The 20116-nt window shown below is 42.0% G+C and overlaps 1 protein-coding gene across 7 annotated transcripts in view; it reads right to left on the reverse strand.

Moving 5' to 3' along the window:
* gnao1a (guanine nucleotide binding protein (G protein), alpha activating activity polypeptide O, a) overlaps positions 1-20116 on the reverse strand; it is an 87666-nt gene that overhangs the window by 50613 nt on the left and 16937 nt on the right. For 5 of the 7 annotated variants that reach the window (XM_070907985.1, XM_070907983.1, XM_070907984.1 and 2 more), the window contains exon 3: positions 18747-18888. In XM_070907985.1, the coding sequence (XP_070764086.1) occupies positions 18747-18888 (142 nt within the window). Of the gene's footprint in view, positions 1-14349; positions 14362-18746; positions 18889-20116 lie in introns of all 7 variants that reach the window. The other 2 variants (XM_070907986.1, XM_070907989.1) reach the window with 1 other exon arrangement.

A 20116-nucleotide genomic window follows, 5' to 3' on the forward strand; every position in this document is an offset into this window, starting at 1 on the left:
CTCTACTACCCCCCCAACACACATACACACACAGGGGACACCCCATTTAAGGCTCAATTATTTATGAACAGACAGATGCAGCTTTTTATGAAGTTAATAATTGAAGAAAGATGAATTAGGAGGGGGGGTGGTGGTGAGGGGAAGTATTGAAGAGACTATGGGGAAAGAGAGGAGAGACAAAGAGGGGGAGGAAGTAGAGTTGTTCTTTATTACAGAACAGTTTACCATAAACCAACTCAAAATGGAGGGCTGGCCTCCTCACCCTGCTCTCCTCTCACTGCATCATCTGTATTTCTGTCCTCATCTATCTCACTATCCATTGACCTTCCTCTCATTTTCTTCATTTTTTCCCCACATCAACACCAGGATTCATTTTCCTCTTCACACCCCCCGACCCCCCCAGGTGTCCTTGTTACCATGGCAACAGCAGACATCAGAATTAATTTCCTAGAGCGCTCCCTTCTCCCTGAGAAGACACACACACACACACACGCACGTAGACACTGTGTCAGGTTGACATGACACTGCCCTCGTTGCTGACTGCAGCTGACTCCACACATCTGCAACATTAGTTCAGCATCTTGCCGGGACCCATAGCACACACATGCGACGTTGGCCGAGTCGTGGTTTGGATTCCAGGAACACAAAAAACAAGGAACATTGCACATTATTTCAAATCTTTCAGTAACAGTTCTTTCTAATTCTGATATTCGAATGTAAAGAGGAATAAACACATTGAAAATCGCACTTTTGGGATAATGTCCTGACCCCTTTTTATCATTGTTATCAAAGCTATCAAAACATAAAAGGAATCCGACTCTGCTACTGAAGAGGTGCAATCTGTTGTTAGCAATAACCAGTGATGTGCGAGATTTGGGAGGGCAAAGTAACAAGTTGCAACATCTCTCGTGTTGTGCATCATGCTGCTGTCTACCAAACCCCGGAGGGAATTTCAGCTGATGGAAAGTTTCACGTATTAACAGATAATAATGCGACGGCGCAGCATTTGCATCATCTGCGAGGAATAGTGCAACCAACAGTGTAGTGTTACTAATGGAGGATAGTGTGTGCGTGTGCCTGTGTGTGTTTACGTATGGCATATTCACACAGAGCAAAGCGAGTGAAACATGTCTCTGAGAGCGAGCTGATGTGTTGCGTGTGCTAAGAGATGGATAACGCTGCTCTTGAGGTGGACAAAAATACAGCTCTATTGACCAAAGACAGGAAGAGAGAAAGGCAGAGAGAGAGAGAGAGACAGAGAGAGACAGAGAGACAGAGAAAGAGAGAGAGAGAGAGAGACTCACGCTGATGGTATCTGCTAACCTTCAATTAGCAGCGGTAGTCAGCAGGGCATTGATTAGCCCCTAAATGCCAGAGCAGTGTGCAAACACCCACACCTACATTCAAAGACACACACTCACACAGAGACACACACGTACGCTCACACGCACAGGTATGAATTAAAGTCACAAGTAATTTCATAGGGACTACACGATCATGGACACTTGGTGGAATGAGGATCAAAAATAATAAATGAAATACTGTTGCAGCTTTAAGCCATAATACAAGTCTCCACATCTGCATCGATCCTGCACTACGCTCACAGTGACAGCAGCGTTACCCTGCAGGAAAAGTAGCACTACATTTCTTTTATCCATTGGATGGGGTCGTCAGTTCCTTTAAAGACGCGTCGAGGGAGGTGTAGACTTCCTCCAAGTTTGACTGATTGATTTATGTTTGACTGTAGAGGCTTCTTTTTGGCTTTCATGGAACACCACTGCCCCAAGACTGTTCTCCTTATAGTATTTAAAAATCTTCTCGTCGCCACCCCTCCAACATGATCAATTTTAGGTCCCTTTGACCTTTGACACCACTGATCATTGGATATTAAATCTTAACCAGCATCTTTATCTTTAAATGGGATTTACTACTAAATGACGGCACGTTTAGGGATTCAAGATTATCATGTATGAAGCTGACCTGTGGAGTTTTTCCACTTTCCATTTACATGTAATCCCTGGTTCATATTTTGCAGAAATATCACATTCATTCCCATTCCAATGGCCATGCTACTCAGTTGTGCCTTTCATTTAATCCAAATGATGCGTCTGTGACCCTGCTCTGCCAAGAGCTTGGTATTCTCGGTGACAACCAGCTTGACCTGGACAAACAAGATAAGGCAGTCCTGTTTGGTCAAACAAATGGGGAAAAAAGAATCTAAAGATCATTCTTATCACACAGACACCTTCACAAGATCAGCATGCTTTCATTGCTACTCACCTGGCTTACACCTGTCTGAGCCAGCAAAACCTCCAAAGACCAGACCTTGTCCATAAAACTAAATGTCCACGTGAGACAGACTCCACAGAGGGGAAGACATAGTAGCATTAGTTTTGCTAGCTCCCCGTTAATTGTATTGTTAGCCAGGCTATAAGGCAGGCTGTATATGCAGGGATTTTTTATTCTTTGCCTTCTTCTCTTGTCTCAGCGTTTTTGTTCTCAGCCTTCCTCCATCTCCATCCTCCTCCATCATTCTCTCAGCTCTCCATCTGTCTGGCTTTTACTGTGCAAGAGCAAAAATGTGTCCTTCAACAATCAGAATTAACAGCATGCTGACCGTGCTGTGTGTGTGTGTGTGTGTGTGTGTGTGTGTGTGTGTGTGTGAGAGAGTGAGAGGTAAACTGTGTCTGAATGTGGCTCGCAGGATGTGTAAGCCTGTAGCAATACATCAACATTACATGTCATATACGGATATGTGCCTGTCCTTGTGTATGCGGACTGTGTCATCTCTGACTCTGTGTGTGTGTGTGTGTGTGTGTGTGTGTGCGGCCATAGACCAGGGCAGACAATGCCTAGCTGTAAAACGACTGAGTCAGTGTTTCATTACCTGGTCACAGACACAGCACCAAGGCCCTCATACATTACACACACACACACACACACACACACACACACACACACACACACACACACACACACACACACACACAGTTTATAACTCACAGGCATGCAAAGGCACATTTGCCTTGGAAATTATCTTGAATTCCAGGCACGCATACAGAGAAAAGGTTTAATCATCACTCATATCTGACAACACAAGAACATTTTGATCACGGAAACACCCCTCTGATTTGGAATGGCCACTCAGATTTAACAGAGTCCTGACAGAACAGGCCAAACCTTCTAGCCACCAGGTGGAATAGGAAAAATGACAGCAAAAGAAAAACAAATGAAATAACTTAATTCATGTGATGAAGAGATGAGAAGATTTCACCCACAGATGATGATGTTTTTTGTTGCTGATGCAAGTCATTTAAATCATCAACGCTGCGCAGTAGTAGTTCAGGGAGTGTTTGTGTAATTTCATTCTGTATTTTAGATAAGCTTTGATCCAGAAATGACAAGGATGAATGCTGCAAAAAAGAAGTGATTTTATATGAAGTTTCATATTATAAAGCTTCTCTTTGCTTTCATTTCAAAGTGGGGGGGGGGGGGGGACTCTACAGATTATCAGCACTGGTTCACCCTAACAACTAATTGGGATTATAATTCATGACACTTTGGGTCCCAACCCTGTAAACTGAACTGTCTTCAGACTCTCTGACACTATGTTTCTGTGACCTGAGCCAGCTGCACCAGCTGTTTGAAAGTTCAAACTTAGCCTGGTTATAATGTCAGTGTTGAAGATTTACGCATTACTAAATTAAAATGGGTTGCACCGCACAAACTAGTTACTATGTAGAGATGAGTTTTTATTTACACTCAGTAACCGTTTACATGGTTGATGGCTTTTGATTGGACAGCGCTACAAATGATTCCCAGCAACTGATTTACACATCGCTTAAGTCTTTAAAAGCTTCGTTTTAAATTTTAATGGTGCAACCTGACTTACTAAATCAGTGGTTTGAAACTAGCGTTTGTAACTAAGAGCTTCAGAAGGACTTTACACACAAAAATAGTGAAGGATGCACAAATAGCTAACAGCTAACAGTAGCTTATCAGACTCCTGACAGCAGTATGCCTCTGTACTCTAAATATCTAAATCTATGACGCACATTTGAATGTCAGAAATTGTTAGAGAAGATTGCTGCGCTTCAAATGAAGATATTTGACGTGGAGAAGACTTCTGAACTCCATGACAATCTGCTAGTGACTCAAGCCAGCAGGATGTCAAACGGAACACTGCTCAACAGGATTCAGATAAATGGCAAATGATAGTCTCTTCTGGGCATGTTGACGCCATCTCAGGGAAAATGGCCTCCACCTTGTTGAGAACCAAACTATTAAAACACACACACACACACACACACACACACAGACACACAAACACACAATCCATACCTCAGGAAGACAACCCACCACACACTGAGTGTCCGATAGCCAGCTAATGGAACAGTCTCCTGTCAGCATCAATCTGTCTTCAAGCCATCATTCGAAGAATGTTTCGAGCACATTAAATGTAGCTTTATTAAATGTCAGTTCTTAAGTAGGACAATCAGTTTTAATTAATGGTTTAATAACTCCATCCAAACTTGATTTTATGTTGCTAACTAAAAGGCGGCTACACCAAACCTTATTGAAGAAGTTCACTGCCAAGTTCTTCAATACTGAAAAGAGCTTCATGTGTGAACAGCACAGAAAGGCCAGTCTCCACGCTGACCTCACAGCACAGAAATACACAGTCACACAGCAACAATGGGTGAGAAATTCAATAGCAGCAACCTTTTACCCCTTCAATCACTATAAACAGACACATACACACACTCACATGAGCTGACACACACAGAAACGCACACAGCGGCTGTAGCCATCGCGCTCTGCCAAATGCCTGGTTCCTTAATAAGAGGCCGTCATCAAATATAGATTCAAATGTTCTTCATAATTTACATCTACAAGGCACACACACACTTCCATAGCTCTCTCTCTCTCTCTCTCTCTTGTGTATGTACTGTATGTGAATATGCATATCCTGCATGAGTGTACAGGGGACGTATCCAAGCAGGAAAACTAGGACACAACAGAAGAAAAAAGACAGGGCGGAAGAAAAAGAGAAAAAGGGAAAGAAAAAGAAAGACATGAACAAAAAACGACCACAAAGTCAGTCAGTCAGTTTTGACTTCATGCTGGAAGCCAGTTGTTGGTTTGCAATTACAGGTGTTTCTCTGTCAGTGAGGCTGAGGTTTAAAGGTTTTGCCTCAGTGAGTGTGATGGTTGGCTAACTGGGCTAATGCCCGGTGAGAGCTGTTAACGTAACCACTGTCTGTCTTAATATTTGCAGATGATTCACTAACACGTAATCATGACGGATAGGCTGAGAGCTGCAGCAGCAGCAGAGTAGACCATGTCAACCTCCACAGTGCAAAGAGGGGCGAGAAAGAGAAAGCGAAAGGGGAGGCAGAGAAAACAAGAGAGACTATTTGACTATATATACATCTGCATCAGGTTGCAGATAAAATAAAGAAAAAGTTATTACACATAGTGTCGCCCTCCTGATGAATTGCAATTATTTCTGCGATTTCGTAACTTGCCATCATCAGGTCAAATTTGAATTTGAATTTGTCCAATACTTTGGTTTATGACCAAATACCTGCTAAACTGTAAATCAGCTGTATTTCATCTTTAGTGCTAATTAGCACTAAGACGACTAAGACGGTGAACATGGTAAACGCACCTGCTATAAGGTTTATATATTTTATATAAGTTTGTATCGGATTATATATTTACTTTGATATTCAGTCTATAGTTTTTGGTTAGAATTAGACCATGGTACATGTTAATCATACGTCCTGGGGTCTATTTTTAGTCAGGCTTGATTACCAGCCACGGCAGATTGAGCCTTTCCTCGGCCCAGTTCAGTATATGGTTCATACTACAGTTTTCCACCAGAGCACAGAGCATTGTGCTGCCACAGAGCCATACTTTAATTACATTAGTGTCTATTTTGAGACAGGTATAATTAACAGGATGACTACGTTTTCAACAGTACAGTGCTATTTAAGGGATACCAGTAGAGCACACTCCAGTACATGTCACAAGTCACAATGATAAGTTTGCTAACTCACCATGTCAGAACTTACATCTGTGCGACAATGAATGTAAAAAATACCTGTTTTCTCATATTATCTTGGTTACTTACTTTTTAACAGTACGTGTATGAGTTCTAACCAATACTTTCCTCATATATTTTTGAAGAAAACCTTGTTTTGATTCATTTTGATCCACATAGATTACAAATGTTAAGGCCACTCTCACAAATAAGAATTTTACATCACTTCACCGGGCTCTGAAAACCAAACTTTGGAAAATACTGACCAGTCAGATAACTATTGGAGGCAGGAGATTTACACATCCGAGGTTTTGCATGACGAAGATGATGTATTAATCTTATAGGCAGGTGTCTATTTTTAGCCTGGCCTAATTAGCTGCACCAGCAGTTGGCTGACAGATGAGATGAACACAGAACAAAGACGAATTCAAGCTCGACGATGTAGAAGAATGTCAGGATACAAAAGTCTACATTGCATGACATACAAACACTACACCCATCTCCTGTTGTGTTTCTCCCTCAGTTTACTTTGTGACAATAGCAGCAGTTGTTCAAAAGTTTGAACACTTTGTGTGTCACTGACTTCCATCGTTGTTGTTAACAGGCTGCATCCAAAGTAATGGTTATATAAGGCAACACATAACAAAATGCCTTACAAAATAAGATTTATATAACCAATTAATTGAACCGTGAAAGTAAAAAACCCAGATTTTACGCATTTAAAACAAAAGAGGATGTATCAGCACCACACATAAAACAAAGACTGGCCTGTTATCATTAAGAGAAGTCCAGCAAACTCAAGCTTTTCATCTAGTTGTACATTGAGCTTACGGTTGTTGGCTACGATCACATTTGGTGTGAGTTCAGTCAAAACAAGGTTGTTGGGTTTTTTTTTTTTTAAACCAAGTAAGACTGCAGATTTGGCGATTTATTTTTAAGTTTTACAGGAGTTCCTCAAAGCCATCAGGCCTGAGAAACCTCAGACTGAAGTTTCCATTTATAAGCGTATTTATAAGGAAAATACCTCTTCTGCAACTACAAGAAAATTCAGTTGGAGTGAGGTGCTGTTGTGCTTGCCAATACACATTACACCTCTGTTATGAATCACAAGACAACATCATCCCATTGCTGCAGTGTGCGTCTGTGTGTGTTTGCAAACAGCATATCCTGTATACCGAGCAGCAGGATACTGTATCGGTGGTCTGGACTGACACAGCAATTGATGACATTTGGCTGTTTTGCAGAGGCATGGAAATGTGATGACATTAACGCAGGGGCGCTTTATCAACCGGCTCCATTCTATACACACACAGGCATGTAATGGCTTATTGGTGTGCCAATGTGCTAAACCCCCGCAGGACCATCTCTCCCATGCTCCCACCCTCCCTCTCTCTCTGTGCTCTTTTTTCTCTCCTCCATCAATCTATTCATCATGCTTTACACCTGAGGGAGAATATTTCATCTCTCTCCCTCCCTCTCGGGGGAGTGTGGTCCATGTTCTGTCTCTCTCAGCACCTGAGAACCTAGTCCCTGAGGTAAACGGCACACAGCCCTTGAGAAAACTCCTGGACACACACACACACACACACACACACACACACACACACACATAAATGCCAGTTGCCTTCATGAGTGACTGATCACAGGCCTATGTAAGTGACTCACTGACATAAAACCATTTATTTCATCATGATAAAACCCTTCTGAACTTTTCTATTGTGCTCCTCTGCAGAGGAACAGCAGCCTCATGCACGGATAGATACATTTCTACACTTGTCTATCTAACACTTCCTTTTTCTCTCTTTCTCTCTCCACAGCATTCTTTACAGAAATATACTGTAGGGATGGTAGTATCCTTCCAAAGTATGGCTTTAAAAGTTTGTAATCACACTACACCTGGCAGTCAGTTCTTCCTTCACCCTTTACCTCTTTCTAGAAACAAGTCATATTCTCAGCTGTTCCTGCCGACTCCAATCACGTAGACGTCGTCTTACAGATATACAAGGTTTCCATAAAGTCACTGAATCTGTGTACGTGTGTGTTTGAAGCTTTTCTCTGAAGGCAGTGCTTAGCAGACCAGCACTGATGATTGGCGGCCCTGGTAACTGGGGGCGGCAGGAGCAAGGCATCATGGTCCTGTTCTTGGCGGCGCAGTGTTGTGGCCTTGCGTGGCGAGACAGGTCCATGTGCCTGTCAAATGATGCTGGCAGCACCAGTCTGGCAAACACAGTGAGGAAGTAAGCGAGAGAGAGGCTATGTATTACGTGTGTGTGTGGTTTTTAGAGGGCTGCAGGGCGATTTATGGAGCTCTGGTAGGGAACTAGTTTTGTGTGGGTGCGAATGCATGTATGTTGCCTCCCCTAATGGCCCTTCTCTGAGCCCTCCTGATGTTATGCACTCTGACGTGTTTTGCAGGCTTTATTCTATCTAAAAGGCACCGCTGGTTCACAGACACACACACAGGGAAGACAAGAGGGCAATGGAATGAGAGGCTGTAGCTAAGTGGAGTCAAAAACACACAAGAGTGGGTCGCAATACTATGTGCATGCAGACACACACACACACACACCCCATGTGTTTCTTCTCAGAGCTAATCTTTCCCTCCAGGGCTGATAATAGTAGAAATAACAAGCATCATTCTGTCTAAGACACAACTTCAATCACTAATGTTTCTTTTCATCCCTCTATTTGACACTGTCTCACATAAAACCTGAACGTCCTATGACAAATTCTTTAAGACTGTCTCTTATTTGTAGTGTGAAGAGCTGATTGGTGGGTTAATCGAATAGCCAATTGAAGAAAAGGCTTTCCAGTTATTTTTGAAGTAAAAATGCCCAAATTTGACTTCTTCCGGCCTCTCAAACATGCACATTTCATGCTTTCTTTGTCATGTCTGATATTAAACTGAACATCTTTGGGATTCTGCTGATCGAATAACAAGACAAACAGTCTACAGCCACGTTAGCAGCTCTGTGAGGCTGTACTTAGGCATGGTGGGGCTTTGGGTGAAATGCTAAAATCAAATGCTAACAGGCCGTTGCTAAGAGGGTATAATGTTTACTGTGTTCACCATCTTAGTTTAGTGTGTTAGCGTGCTAACATTTGCTAATTAGCACTTAACAGCTGAGGCTGAAGGGTCATTTCACTATACAAGAAAAATATCAACCTCATTGTGGCGCTGGAGGAGAAGTTCATCACCTAAGATATTTCAGTCTGAAAATAACAACAACAAGCCATTTGAGAAACACTATGGCCCCTTTTCACTATTTTTTGACATTTCACGGAAAAGGTTATGATCTAATTAATTGAGAAGATAATCAACAGATTAACTGAAAAAACGATTAGTTGCAGCCCTAACAGTGTGTCCAAAATGAAATGATGTCAATTAAACGATCCTCAGGTCCCCTAACCTAACATCTTGATAAGACACACACAAACACACACACACACACACACACACACACACACACACTCTTGGGGGAACGTACAATGCTTGTTTCCCCCTCACTAAGTATCACTGAGATGTTACTGAGTAGGGCATCCATCCATTTTCTAAACCGCTTAGCCTGTTCAAGGTCGCAGGATGCTGGACCCTATCCCAGCGTGCATCGGTTGCCAGTCTATCACAGGGGCTGGCACACAGAGACACACACACACAGTCATACTCACATTCACACCTACAGGCAATTTAGAGTGGCCAATTCACCAGACCTGCATGTCTTTGGACTGTGGGAGAGCGGGGAGAACATGCCAACTGTACACGGGAAGGTCCCAGCTGGTCCTCAGTTTCAAACCACAGGGTGACGGTGGAACAAGCTACCGAACTGAGCCATGATGCTTCAGTGCAGACTGTCAATGTACTGGGCAGCTTCGGGTATCCAAGTGAAACACAGTATTTGTGGATAAGAGATCTCTTCTCTTATGAATACTGTACATCTGCAATATAAATAATAGAAGGCACACTGCAATATCTGCAATTTGAATCTATAACACACAGAAACAAAGACGCACTCCCCCAAATCTCAGGTACGGGAACGTGGTCCTTTCTGTTGCTAGGATACGCTTCATTTCTCTGCTGTGACAATCTCACTTTCATGAGGCAGACTCTTTCTCTCTGTTCTCCTCTCTTTGGTTTACTATATTTATCCCTCTGTCTCTCGCTCTCTCTCTCTGCATACACACATCCACACACAGCTGGCCTAAAATCCTCACTGTGTGCTCGTGTGTGTGTGTGTGTGTGTGTGTGTGTGTGTGTGTGTGTGTGTGTTAATTAGCCAGCTGCAGTAACCCACAGACTAATGACCTCTCATCACTAGGGGGTGGGATTAAAGATCGAGTGTCTTGATTGATTGAACTAGCCAATCGGGTGCCTTATACAGAGCTTAGCTTATTGATCTATTGCATTTGACTGGATGAACAGAGCGGATTGATGAGCGTAATAGCATAGGGAAACAGAGAGAAAAGTCCTGCGACAGGGTTGAACGAGGGAAGGTGAGGAGAGGGAAGAAAAGATGATGAGAGGAGATAAAAGGAATCGGGAAATGGAGAGAGGAAGGAGAGGAAGGACGAGAGAGTAAAAAGGTGAAACGATGATATGAGGAAGGAAATGATGAGGGGAGACAGGCAGAGAACAAAGAAAAAATAGGAAAAGGAGAAGGGAGGAATCAAGGAGAGAGGATGCGAGGAGGGGGAGAGACAAAGGGAGGATGCTGAAAATAACAAAAGAGGAGGAGGGGAGGGAGGAGAGAGGGAGGGAACAAAAATCAAAGGGAGCTCAGCACTGCAGGAAGGTGGCAGACTGACACACACTTCAAACACACACACACACACACACACACACACACACACACACACACACTCTCAACAACACACAGAAACACACAAGAACTTCAAACACCTGAATGTGAGTGTGTGTAGTGGAAGCTCTGTCCATGCAATGACCTTCTTAACCTGGCTGGAAGAAATCTATAATGACTGACACACACACACACACACACATACACACACACACACACAAGCCGACTCAACGCTTCATATTCTGATCAATAACACAGGTTTGGGCACACACACACTTGACACATTGACACACACGTTAAGGCATGATGTAGTGTGGTACAGTCATGTTCCAGTATCCAGTTTGCTAATATCCTTTTTTCAAAGTTTAAGTCAGTATGATGGAAAGTGTCCTTTCCCTCATTGATTGAAGTGTTTCTCAAACAATCTGTGTATTAGTTTAAAAAAAAAAAAAAAGGGTCAAATACGTTTTTCGGGTCAGTCCACACCAGAGCAGCAAATTTGGAGTTTCTTTAGCACTATGAAGTTACACTGTAATTTTTTACTTTTGCTGTAAACAACAACAACCTCAATAGCCACTAGCCTCCTGAATAATTGAACAAAAACTATATCAAGTTTGTTGCTGATCTTTTAACATCCCTTTGGTTTGTTAAATGGCCTTAAATACAAGGATACCCATGAGGCTCCTAGCCAGGCACAAGCCAGATTCCATAGAATCAGTGATGTAGCATTACGCTACGCTATACTTTCCAAATTGATCCCAAATTATAAATTATCAAAATTGTTGACCATTACTTTTATCAATCATTGATACTACTACAGACATAAATCACAAATATATACATTCATTTTTAAGAGCTAAATATTTAAAACAGCTCAGCACTGTAGTTTTTAGTAAACATTATTCAAACAGGAGCAAATAGGACATTTACTTTCAGCTGCGGATTAATACACCTTTGGTGCTCTAGTGAGTATTTACGGCAGAAGGATGGTGTATGTGGGATCGACTCAAAATAAACTATAGTGCCCATGTTCACTGTTACAAAGGAACATGTCACTCAGGGCAACAGTGTGGCTGATGGATGTGTATTTAATAGTTTTTAGACAAACACTGCAGCTCTATGGCACAGAGGAATAATATACTGTGTATCAGGCTTCCGAAACACACACAATACTTGTTAGTAGGACCAATCCATTGTTGATTTCCATCTTTCCATGGGATTTGTTGACAGCAAGAAACCACACTTGTTTCTAACAGCAATGTTTTTTGGGTCTTGTTGTTGCTAAATGTTTGCGTTCAACAATGTGCACAGATAAAACCCTCGAGGGACCCTCGAGTTGCTCTGTAACACATATCATATTGCATAGTCAATGCATTTACTTAGACTGCAATATTTGGCTAAGAGTACTATTGTAGCATTTTAAACAAAAGAAAATGGCTCTCAAAGGCTTGCTTGCTGTGCTTGCTTAAAGGTTGGGACACAACGTACTTTAAAAAGCCTGAATAAGTAAAGGGAACTATACAGAGACCTGTTGTACTTACCTCCACTTTAAACTAGACTAAAGTGTGCCCATGTGCAGGTTGTTTTATTCTTTAATGAGCAGAGGGAACATTATCATCAGAGGGGCGTTGTTCACATACCCACACTGCACACACACACTGCACACACACACACACAGACTAACCCATGAGGATAACTAGCTGGTTTCCACAACAACAGGCAGCAACCTGTCTGCCAGCTCCCCCTCCCTCTCTCCCATTTTCTCTCTCTTGGTCTGTCTCTCCGTTCATTTCTTCCCTCCATTCATTCCATCTCCCCCTCGTCTTCTTCCCCTCTGTCCCTTCAAGAGTCCATCGAGACACAAAGTGTTTTTCTGATGTCAGTTGTTGTGTATGTGCGTGCATGTACGTGCCGCAGCCGAATAGCAGCTGCGTCCTCCTTCCCTTCACCAGTCCCCCTTTCTTAAAAATGTGTATTAGAGGCCACAATAACAACAGTAATAATGAGAGCAGAGAGATGAGGGGTATGGAGCAGTCAAACTATAATACTGTGGAAGGTTGTGCTGAAAGTCTTTATTGGTTATTTAGAAAGACTGCTATATGTACAGTTTATGTGTGTGTGTGTGTGTGTGTTTGTGTCTGCCTCCGACATTTAGGCAGAAAAAAAATAAGGTTGAGCATGCACGCACACTCATAATGCAAGGCTGCAAATCTTCACCCAAAGAATTGTCCGGATGCATTGAAGCAATTAGTGTAAAGAAAATGGAGCCCAAGGCCAATACATCACTAGCTGTTGCTCTAGGCTTGCTGTTAAGATCCACGGACGTTATTCAGAGGAGTCTGTACTGAAGATTAAATTGCAGCTCTGTATAACCAGTACAGTGGAGGTGAAAGAAAGCTCAGCTGCGCCTCGACAATTTACTCAAGTGTAAAGAAAGATGGAAAGATTTATATCGGCAGGCGGATTCATCTGGCAGTATTTGCTTATCAGTATAAGTGTATATCCTAACATAAATTAAAATGTTTTATAAACTGAATTCATTATCTATATTTGACCCTTATCTTTCTTGATTATGTATGATTCCTCACACAGGTTTAAGTTTTTATTTTGGCCATATACCTTTGATTTTTAGATTTTAACAGTTATTCAAAATCTCCGTGGTAACAGCTTCGTCTTTGAAACCTGAGTGAAAACTGCTTGAAGATTCATATAGCAGTGACAACACGCAGTCTATTTCAAGCCCACTATCATTGTGTGACTGTGCGTATGTGTATGTGTGTATGTGTGTGTGTGTGTGTGTGTGTGTGTATGTGTGTGTGGGTGTGGGTGTGTGTGTGTGTGTATGTGTCACGCCGTCCTTGGACATGGGCTTGCGGAATGTGTTGAGAGCAAGGCAAAACACTGGGTTGCCACAGCAACCAGCCAGGGCCGGGGAGACAGATGGAGGGGTGTTATCAGAAGACGAGGTGAGAGCAAGCAAAGAAAAAAATGGTAAGACAGGTGGAGTTGAATATTTGAATATAATGCACTGTATTGTAAGAGAGAAAGAAAGGGTCAGGGAGAGCCATAAAGAGAAAAAGCAAGCCAGAATGGGAGGACAGTGAGTGGAAAAACTATTATTTTTTCACTCACTGTCCATTTAGGTAAAAAGAAGACACATTTTACATTTAACATCAGCATAATCCACAGTTGACGGCAAACAAATCTAAAAAATGTGAAATATATGAATAGGCATCCCAGTTTGGAGCTGCACTCCTCATCCTTTATAGATGTTTGAGAACATCTCTCCTGGTCCTCTGGTTACTTTGAGGGGAAGTCAGACGTAGAATGTAGTTTAAACACAGCTCAGTCTGGTCTCTCTCTCTGTTTCTTGTCCACTGTCACATTCTCTCCATTCTCTCTTAAATAATCTCTTTCCTTCCTCTTTCCCTCTCATGCTTTTTGGCTTTCATAAACAACAATTTGTCTCTCTTCTTTAATACCGTCTTTTATTTCCCTCTCTGACACCCTTCTGTCATCCTTCATTCCCCGTCATGCCTGGGCTTGACACATATTTTGATTCGTTACCCGCCGTAAATAATAACCAGGTATTACACTAAACATGTCTTTATTTCAGTTTATTTAAAGTGACTCATCAGAATAGGATTAGTCTTACCCACCAAACTGCTGACCCAAAATCAGTGTTAAATATCAGAATATGGAATGTGTTCATTTGGTTGAGAAACAATTTGGGAGAAAATGAATAAATGTTTTGTGGGACAGCCATTAGATTTTTGTCTAGGTGGTAAGATTTTAAGGCTTACTCAAAGGTAGTAGTCCCCCAACATCATTATGTTTCTTAATATGTGAGTGGGTACACACATGGGTTTGACTGCAATTTAGCACAATATCTTCTCTTAATATGCGCTAAGTAAATATTATACTATTTACCAGACACAAAATAAAAAGTAATAATGAAAGTCTAAGAAAGTAACTACACGGATTACATACATTTGCTTAAGTTTCCTCTGTAATCAGTCTGACAGTGGGTTTGTGTCCCAGAGTATTTGGGATTGAATTATTTGGAGTTGTTCTAAAGTCGTGATAATCTGTGAAAAAACATTATTATACTGTCTAATATCATTCAGCACACATCTCTCAGTTACCATGGTGATGTTTAGACTTCTTTCACATTTTTGACTTATTCAGAATGTGAGTGGATATCTACAATATGTTTTCAATATAAAACATTTGAACATGTTCTTCTTCTTCAGCCTGTCAGGAACTAAAGAGTTGATTATTTGCAACTCTTGCGCAACTCAACACCTCTGCTCTCTGTTCCTGTGCACCCTGAAGTGGGAACAGGCGTGCTTCGGATTTTGTTCAAATGTAAATTGAACCAAAGAACACATATTCTCCTGTGACCATCCATCCATATGTTCTGGTGTCGCAATAAGGAAGCCAAATAAATAACCTTGTGTAGCCCAAATGTATGAAACAGGCAAATTAATTTTTTCCTCACTTTATATCTGTCCTGTTCTCCTTCTGTCCAATCTCAGTAATGTTCTTTGTACTTCATAAAGTTCCATTGCTGCATCTCAGTGTGGCCCGCTCCCATCAGCTGTTTTTACTTAATTTCTGTTTATTTAGCAGGGACAATGCACAATACATATATTGTTCCAGATACAGCTAGAAGCTAATTTTCATCTGTGGTCCATGGGCGGAGGCCACTAGTGACGCAGGTTACAGAGATAAAAGATCAGTTATAGTAATCAATCAAAACATCACACTTTGTAAAAAACAGAGACAATGCAACACCATACGAAAAAAAACAAGAAACCAAACCAAAAATAACAACCACTCTGAAACAAACAACAAAAGAACAATACTTAAGTCACACAACTCAGTGCCAGTGCAGGCCACATTCAGTGAGTCTTAATTCAATGATCTACAGGCCTGACTGTCCTTCAACCATGTTGTCATACTACGTTTGAAATGCTTAAAAGTACTGCGTTCACGCAGCTTATTCTGTCCATCACAACAGAGGGATACATGCAAGGAAGAGGACGTTTTCTCAAGGCACATGAGCTCTGCCACATCCCTGATGATCCCCTCAACATCACACACACACACTGTGCCTTTTTTCCTAAATAATTCTATGGCAACAATAATCCATCATGCCTCAGGCCCTTCCCTTCACCTCTGACGAGAAATGCAATACCAAGATATATTAAACACACATACACGGAAACACACAAGGCAAGCACACACACACATACACACACAGATATCATATCCTAATCAATAGGTGTATTGTTACTTCAGCCCTCTACTCTGAGTATCAATAGCTTCATTGTGATTAAAAATATATTGTGCCTTTGGATAAGGTTAAGGCCAATGACACGTGTCTGAGTGGTTGCGTGTGTGTGTGTGTGTGTGTGTGTGTGTGTGTGTGTGTGTGTGTGTGAATGAGTGAGAGAGAGAGAGAGAGAGAGGGAGAGAGAGGGCGAGAGAGAGAGAGAGAGATACAGAAAAAGAGAAACCGAGAGACTCTTTTACTCCAATATTCAAAAAGAACTTGCCACCAAAGACAAACCTGTGACCGCGAGCAGGGTGAGTTAGATGCCAGCTTGGACCAGAGTCATCTACAGGCCATAGAGTCAACATTGCATTCACTGAGAAATTATTATCCTATGTACAGCATAAATGTATGTATTTAGATTAGGGAACTTTTAACTGACTGTTTCCTTGTATATAACACCAGCAGCATTAAAGTCTTTTCTGTCGAAGTTTCTTAGCGTATAAATCACATAACCAACACAAGGTGGCTTGATAAGTAGACAGGGTCCCAGAAGATTTCGAAGAAATACAGGATATAGCTAATAAATAAAATAATTAGGAGTTGATATATCATCTGTTGTATATACCTCAGTATTTCCCACAGGTGGGAGGGGTTGCCATGTAATGGTGGAAAGCTCAGGCATCCAACAGCACTGCATTCAAGAGCTAACATCTGCGCTTGTATCTGATGTACTGCAGACATTTGATTAGAGAGGTCAAAAGTGATTGTATTTGAATGCAAGACGTGTCAGCCGACCTGCAGCTTTTGGCCAAGTCAGTTCGTGTGGGCTGCCCATATAAATTCCAGACCAGAAACACTGTAATCCATTTGGAGCTCCCTTCACATCCTACATTGAAAACAGGGTACAAAGGTACAGCTAATTCAAATCTGGACAACTCTAATGGACTGAATTATGAGAATTTTGGGACCTAAAACCAAAGCACAGGCCAGGAGAGGTTGATATAATGCAACACTGCGTCTTCATGGTCCTTGGATCTCTAATTAACCTCCTCCCATTGCTCTGCATTGAGATAGAACTGATGCTCTTCTGTGGATTAGACTCATAATCCTCAATTAGCGTATCATATATTGAACTTGTGTGCTTTAGGACTTAGAGGGACTTAGAAGCAGGACTAACTTGGATTGGCAGGAAGGAATTTTGGCACAAGCATGACAGGGTTAGTTGGCAGCCTTTCCCATTAGCCCCCGAATCAATGTTGGTGCAGACAGTTTAATAAATAAAAAGATCCAGGGTGATGAAGAGTTGACATTCAATAACAAAGTCAAAGTCAAAGTTGGTCCTCAAACCCGAGAAGAAAGAAAAGATTTTTAACATCACAGAGAACTACAAAAAATGACAATAAATACAAAAATAAAAATAAAACATTGTCTTAGCATTTCTTCTACTATCCTACCGATCAATATGCTGCTGTTACTGCTGTGGGTTGTAGTATCTGCCGGAAAAATGATGGGAAGCACTTGTTAAGGATGAAACCCAAACAAGTAAACACAGATGAGCTGCGATTTCACCTCTGCTCACCCACCTCCAGCTGACAGCATAATATGTGCTGTTCTGCTGAAACACACACAGCTTCACACTGCTGAATATACACGTTTAACCAGTCAAAGCTGCAACTGCATGGGAAAGGTGTGCATTAACCATTAACTGAGCCTTTGGCATGGTGACTGCGAGTGTGTGTCCTCCACATCGCTCCTGAAGGTCTTTTCGATAGATAATTGAATCAGACCCAATAGAAAGTTACTGCAATCACTTTATAGAAAACGAGTCCTACTCGTGGCAAGCAAGAACATTCCATTGTATCTTCTGACGCATAAATAACAGTCTGTACATTTCTTTATCAGTGTGGGTGGAAAATGTTAATGTTGTGATGATCATCCCACCAAACCTTCAGCCCTCCAGCTTTATGAAAGCTGTGACATTAACAGCACCCTCCACCTACAATACACGGAATGCTTAATGTGCACATTTATACACAAAGTCACTGCACACAGGGTCAAGCTAATGTGACCGTGACAGATTAACTACAATTATAGAGACCCAATCAAAATAATGCGATATTCTGTCAACCCCCATACAGAGATGTATTTTTTTCCAAGAGGTCGGAACAAGGACCTGAAGCTGGTAGAGATCGTGTCCTGCTTAGAGACACTTTATCAGGTCCGATACAGGAGCTGGACTCCTGGTGCTTTGGTTGAAAGACAGTAACTCTGTGTAAGGCACACGGTGCCCTCTACCTGAACTACATCAGTTGTTATGGCATTCATCCAGTGGCTACTTGCTGGATTCAGGACTGAAAGCTCAGCATTTGAAGCATTAGCTTAGTGGTTCATGTTGATTGACATCTTCATTTAGTCTTATTCAGGTCACAGTTTTGGACTGGAGAATATAAACAGTCTCTACATCTGTGATGGTCCTGTCTCTGTGCTAAATTTCAGTGTGACTGTGCATTGTCATACACTATAAATTTGGTGATAGTATTTGAAAAATTAAGTGTACATGTCGCCGTGTGTGTATGCGATTCCACTGTATACGAGTTTGGAAAGGGTGCGTGCGAGTGCTGACCTTGCGTTCTTTGTCTCCGTACTCCAGGCCCAGTGTATCCATGGCACGCACAATGGCAGCCAGAGACTGGATGGTGTTGCTGTAAACGACAGGCTTGTACTGCTTTACGTCGTCTCCAGAGAAACCGTCCTCATGGATGATCCTGAAAACACACAAACATACGCATTAGTCTATGGGTCAAGTAGGCTTGGCAATGCTTTTGCTCACGGACACAGTAACAACATACTACTTATACAGACAAAGAGTCAGAAATAAGAAAAAGTGAGTGCGTGTGTGTGCATGTATAGTCAGGTGTTTCTTTACTTCCTGCAATCAAGAGATTAACAGACAGATATATATATACATGTATATATACATATATACGTATACATATATATGTATATATACACATTACAAATTAAAATCTATTCAAATAAGATCAATAAGATCAAGTGGACATCAGAGGTGCTAAATGCAGTGGATGTGTTGCTGGGATATATTAGAAAGGTTAGGTTAATAAGGGGGGGGGGGTTGGAAGAATGGGGGTGAGGGGTCAGAGAAAAAACACAGGTGGTTGAAGGAGGGTTACAACAAAAACACAACAGATAGAGAGAGCGGGACAGTGGGGGAGGGAATGGAAGGTCCACAACCAGTAGGTTAAGCTGGCATTTAGGCACACAGTGCTAGCAGCAGCCCATCCTGCTGTTTTAAATGTCATGCTGTCTTTCACTGCCGCTAACACAAGGACACACCGACAGGCAGACAGACAGACCGGCAGACAGACAGACAGACCAGCAGGAGGAAAGACAGAGAGATGGGCAGCCAAGAACAACAGACAGGACACACCAGAAAACAATTGCCTGATACAGACAGACAGATGCAGGTTGGGGCAACGTTGTGAGGCAATCAGACAGACAACATCTCCACATCAATGAATCGGGGTGAACAAGACCTCCGCACGGAACTGAGGATCGACCCCGCCTCCTTCCTGAAGCACATCTTCAAACAGCTATATCCATCTCTAGCAACTTACAGCACGTGTCTAGTCCTGTATCGACCACTATCCCCCAGTATAAATGTCTGTTATTGAGGCTCTGCCCTCCTGACACCTCCTGACTCCACATAGAGATTAGCCGATGGGGGCGCCACCCACTAATCTCTATGATGGCGCGAAGTACTGTTTTACCCGTCTGCCCACCACACGTATGCTACACGGCCAATCAAAGGTTTCTGATGCGAGTGGAACACAGAGGAAATGAAAAGGCTCATTCCAAGACCACGAGAGAATAATCAGGCACAGAGGCGTCCCCCCCAAATCTACGGGGGTATTACTGTAGCAATGTTATTTGTAAATGTCTGTGGAGTTGTGGAACCTTGTCTCAATTCGTATG

The sequence above is a fragment of the Enoplosus armatus genome, chromosome 6 (assembly GCF_043641665.1).
Source record: "Enoplosus armatus isolate fEnoArm2 chromosome 6, fEnoArm2.hap1, whole genome shotgun sequence".
Taxonomy (NCBI): domain Eukaryota; kingdom Metazoa; phylum Chordata; class Actinopteri; order Centrarchiformes; family Enoplosidae; genus Enoplosus; species Enoplosus armatus.